This window comes from Acyrthosiphon pisum, unplaced genomic scaffold (assembly GCF_005508785.2).
Source record: "Acyrthosiphon pisum isolate AL4f unplaced genomic scaffold, pea_aphid_22Mar2018_4r6ur Scaffold_20587;HRSCAF=21481, whole genome shotgun sequence".
Taxonomy (NCBI): Eukaryota; Metazoa; Arthropoda; class Insecta; order Hemiptera; family Aphididae; genus Acyrthosiphon; species Acyrthosiphon pisum.
Genome location: NW_021769962.1, coordinates 7,816 through 12,900, shown reverse-complemented (window position 1 = coordinate 12,900; position 5,085 = coordinate 7,816). Strand labels below are relative to the sequence as shown.

At 29.3% G+C, this 5,085-nt stretch overlaps 1 protein-coding gene across 1 annotated transcript; it reads left to right on the top strand.

The window, feature by feature from the left end:
* The first annotated feature begins 534 nt into the window (after positions 1–534).
* On the top strand, positions 535–2,673 carry LOC100569068. Its single transcript, XM_003243248.4, has 3 exons — positions 535–911; positions 1,359–1,625; positions 1,678–2,673. Exons 1-3 carry the CDS (start codon positions 798–800, stop codon positions 2,671–2,673), a joined length of 1,377 nt encoding a protein of 458 aa, XP_003243296.1. The 5' UTR covers positions 535–797.
* The last annotated feature ends 2,412 nt before the right edge of the window (positions 2,674–5,085 follow it).

The window sequence follows — 5,085 nt, the reverse complement described above, 5'->3', positions numbered from 1 at the left end:
GTATTTATATCGTATAACGTATTAGGCATGTCTAAATAGTCTATTTAGCCACAGTATAAGGTAGTTTTAATTTGAAAGTTTTAGGTGACTTAAAACGAAAATTTAGGAACCGGTGCGCCGTCATCATGGCGTTGTGCTTCTTAGTTCTTTTTTTCTATAAGTGGCTACATCTCTGTCCACCGAATTTGCGCGGGTTAAAATTGATTTATTATATGTATAATTGAAAACAAATATTCGGCGGATTTTTAATAGTGTCTTCAAGACTTCAACTTTCAATGATTATTTTACTTTGCATAATACTATATACCTATTTCTTCCTCCTTCGCACATCGAATACATAATAAGCCTGGAGTCGAATTATGGTAAGTTAATTCATTATATAATTAAATCCTCATATATATATATATGAGAAGGTGGTTATTTAGTATGTGGGTGAATATATATAAATAGTAAATAAGTATATATTGCATGCACATCCTATTTTCACATTACCACATTTGTAATTTGTATCCTTATGAAAATTTTATATCTATACTCCGTCCCACGAGAGAAGTAACCCGCGTCCCGACCGAATTGCGTCCGAATCCGCGCATCCCCCACTTAGTCGACATATCGACGGCGCACGATCTCAACCGTCGACGTTCGGCAACGTTGTACAGTATGTATCTTAACGTATACTCGCTATAGTGTGTCAATACATCTGTGTCACTATATTCCGCGCCGCATTTACGTCTATAATAACCACTTGTTTATTTAATTATTGTAGTTTTTTTTGTTGGTTAATTTTTTTCTTAAAAATGAATATTTCTCAAGAGGAATGTCAATCAAAACATGACTCTGCTAGATGTGCTGAAACAAGCATCGATGTTGCAGAAATTCTTTCACCTATTAAAAAAAATCGAAAAGGACAGGTAAGAATTTTTAAATTTTTTTTTATTTATTGAATTTATAGTTTTATTAATTTATTCTTAATATTTTATTCGTAAAAATATCTTTTATATATATTATATAAAGGGTTAAATATAAAATATTAAATATTTAAAATATCAATTTTTTTTTTTGATTAAATTCATTTGGAACGTAAAAACTTTTTTTTAAATAAAATTTTAGGAAATTTGCTGACATGAGTATTTTTTTTAAATTATTTACTATTTTTTTTTATACTCATATAATGTTAAAATTGTTGTCCTACGTTAGGTTTAGTTATTTATTTTTTTTTTTTGGTCAGGTCTATCTGTTACAACTATTGTATATGTGTTACTTTATTTGTAAATTCTAAATTATGAACGAATCGAAATCATTTTTATATTTAAACGCCGTATTATAGTATTTAAATAATGTAATAATTATTGTTTCAGTTTGTTGGAAGAGGGCAAAAACAGAATATTGTTAATTTATACAAGTCGAAAAAACATCAACAACCAGACATGAAGTACAAAGAAATGATAACATCTATTTCAAAAGAAATTGGGATTGGAAAGCGTACAGTGATAAACACAATAAGTGAGTACAAAAATACAGGACACTTGAAGTCGCCATGTAAAACAAAAAACCGCCCAAAAATCAATGATAAAATTGACGATTTTGATAAAACCCGCAATTCGTCAAAAAATTCATGGGTTTTGGTTTAGAGGTGAAATCCCAACTTTAAATAAAATTGTCACTGTTATTGATGAGGATCCAGATCTTCCGAGTTTGCCTAGATCCACTTTACATCGGATATTGAAAGAATTAAATTTTGAATATACAAAAAGGAATCGGAATAGTGCGCTTACGGAAAGAGGAGATCTCGTTGTTTGGCGACAAAAATATATTGAGGACATAAGACGATATCGGAGTGAAGGTCGTACAATATATTTCCTTGATGAAACGTGGGTAAACGCAGGGGAGTGTAGCAGCAAAGTATGGATTGATACTTCGGTAAAATCTCATAGGGATGCATTCCTGAAAGGACTGTCTACAGGCCCTAAAAATCCTTCAGGTAAAGGCAAACGTCTAATAGTTGTACATATCGGTTCAGCAGATGGTTTCGTCGAGGGTGGTCTATTGTGTTTTGAGTCGAAAAAAAACACAGCAGACTACCACGACGAAATGAATGGCGACACGTTTTACGAATGGTTTTGTGGAGTTCTGCCCCGATTAAAAGAAAATTCAATAATAGTCATGGACAATGCATCGTACCATTCTGTTAAAAAAGACCCGGTTCCTACAACGGCTTGGAAAAAAGACGACATAGTAAATTGGTTAAAGGCCAAAGGTATTGTTTACGATAAACCGATGTTGAAATTTCGATTGCTTGATAAGGTAAACGAAATTAAACCTCTTCACGTTAAATATGTTATTGACGAAGAAGCTTTGAAAACAAATCGACATGTATTACGTTTGCCACCTTACCATTGCGAACTTAATCCAATAGAACTTGCGTGGTCTGTAGTGAAGAATCATGTGAAACAAAATAATACAACATTTAAACTAAAGGATGTTGAACAATTGCTGATGGAAGGTGTCCAGAAAGTGACTTCTGACATGTGGGCCAATTTCGTTAGTCATACTATCAAAGAAGAAGACAAATTATATGAAATCGACTTCATCACAGAAAATATGTTGGAGAATGAAGAATCACATATAATGACGATAACTGGTGACACTTCTTCTGATTTTTCTGACGAGTAATTATTGTAAAATATATTATTTATAAAAGTGACTTACATTTTTTTTTTGTATTTATGTACTAAATATTATGTATATATATTATATTTTTGTTTTTTATGCGATTGTAAAATATAATATTTATAAAAGTGACTTACATTTTTTTTTGTATTTATGTACTAAATATTATGTATATATATTATATTTTTGTTTTTTATGCGATTGTAAAATATAATATTTATAAAAGTGACTTACATTTTTTTTTGTATTTATGTACTAAATATTATGTATATATTTTTGTTTTTTATGCGATTGTAAATTATATGATCAATACTAACATACCTAAATTACTTTTGAAAAATGTGAAATATCACGTTATAATATGTACTTATATTACACTTTTAATTTTACATGTTTTTATACTATCACGTACAATTTTGTAAACGATTGAATATTTAAAAAATAAAAATAAATTTTAATTTACATTTGTTCCGCTATACGATAATATTATGAATGACGAAATATTTTAATCACTCTGTATAGCGCCTGTTTCGCGCTGTATGCACGCCACCACCCGACACCGAATGACACAAAGTGGGGGAAATGGGGCCTCGGAACGGTCGCTGCCGTCAGTCTGCATGCGCGTAGCGGGTTACTTCTCTCGTGGGACGGAGTATATAAGGATTGAAAATTTAAAACTAGGATTCTCATAAATAGTTCATACTATTACCAAAAAATATAAAAATAAAAACTCAGTTATTTTTACAGACATTTTAGATAATTTAAAAATGTTATTCGTGGGTAGGTGTATGACACTTATAGAGTATAATATTATATTTTATGATATTATAATGCTATAATATGTAGGTACGTATAATACGCACTTGAGTTATGTACAAAATAATCATAAAATTATTAATTTTTAAATATAATATTAGTTGTAGGTACCTGGTACCTATGTATATTAATATTTCAACATAATATTCTGCTAACGAATTTTTCAAAAACACATAAACTTAAGTACCTATTTTTTAAAATATTAAACAGAAATAATTTCATTATATCGTATCTATGTATCCCGTGTATCTATCATCTATGAATATCATATATATTCATATTTGCGATTGATTGCATATTTACTAATTGTTAACCTAGTCATAGTGATGGTTTGGACAAAAAACCACTCTATGATTGTTTATTAAACACAATTTAAACGTGATTTAGTCACTCAGTTCAGGATCGTTAGTCATTCTTGAATCTAAAATGGCGAAATCGAATAGCGATTTGATTGTAAGTTTTACCTACCCGTATTATATTATTGTAATAACTAATAAGTAATAACATATTAAATCAACTGATCATAGGTATTGTACCTACGGGGTACGGTAGACATTCAAGCGATTATCTTAAAAGTATTGTATTAGGCCTAGATAATAAACTCTTGATTAATCATTGTTTAAGATGTATCCATAAATTTACCTATTACAATAAATTATAAGCTACTATTTCAAACTTAATATATAGTTGTTGTTAGGTTAGGTTTATTTTTTACCTAAATAAATTAGCTATGAATAAATGAATCGTTATAACAAGGTGCCATGTTGAATGTTGATAGTGTTTTAATTATTATTAGTAGTAGTACTATATTATGCAGTCACCAAGCGATAATTTAAATATAGTTATACAAAATTTAATGTACAGCCGTATAAGACCTAGAATAAAACCAAATAATACATTATAATAGAATCTAGTTATTCAGACTTTGCTCGTCTGGACATTCTATTAATCCGGATTGTAATTATTCAGATTGAATTGATAATTATACTTATAATGTAAATTACATAATACATATGTATGTATTGTAAATAGATACATTTATATAATAATTCTCCCTTGTCCTTAATAAACGGTTTATGAATAGCTCATAAGTTATTCTGGTACTACTATGTTATTGCCCCGCTGCGGTCAACAAACAACAATTTTGTATGGTTGGAAATTGTACAATAATACTCAAAAAGTAGGTTATTATCATGGTCAAGTTAACCTTAAGTACAACTTTTTGGACCCTACCTCTGGAGCTAATTCTCAAAACGTTTGGAAAATGTTTGATGTTTCAAAATAAAGGAAAAAACTACTTGCTGCTAAAAATGTAGCTGCCAAAGCTTAGTGAACAGGATACTTTTGATGACATTTTATCGGACATTTCAGAATTTTAGCCTTCATTGTGATACCATATTAATTAATATACCGTGATCGTAAATTAAATAAATCAATTTTTTGTAATTTTTTATAATTTATTAAAAACAATTATATTATAATATTAATTTTATATATTAGCGGTATTATGGCAAGGCGATAACAGGCCATAACCAAAATTTTAGATAACAATGGCACATAGCCTTTTATCCCAGAATAATCTACATATTTGATTGTTAT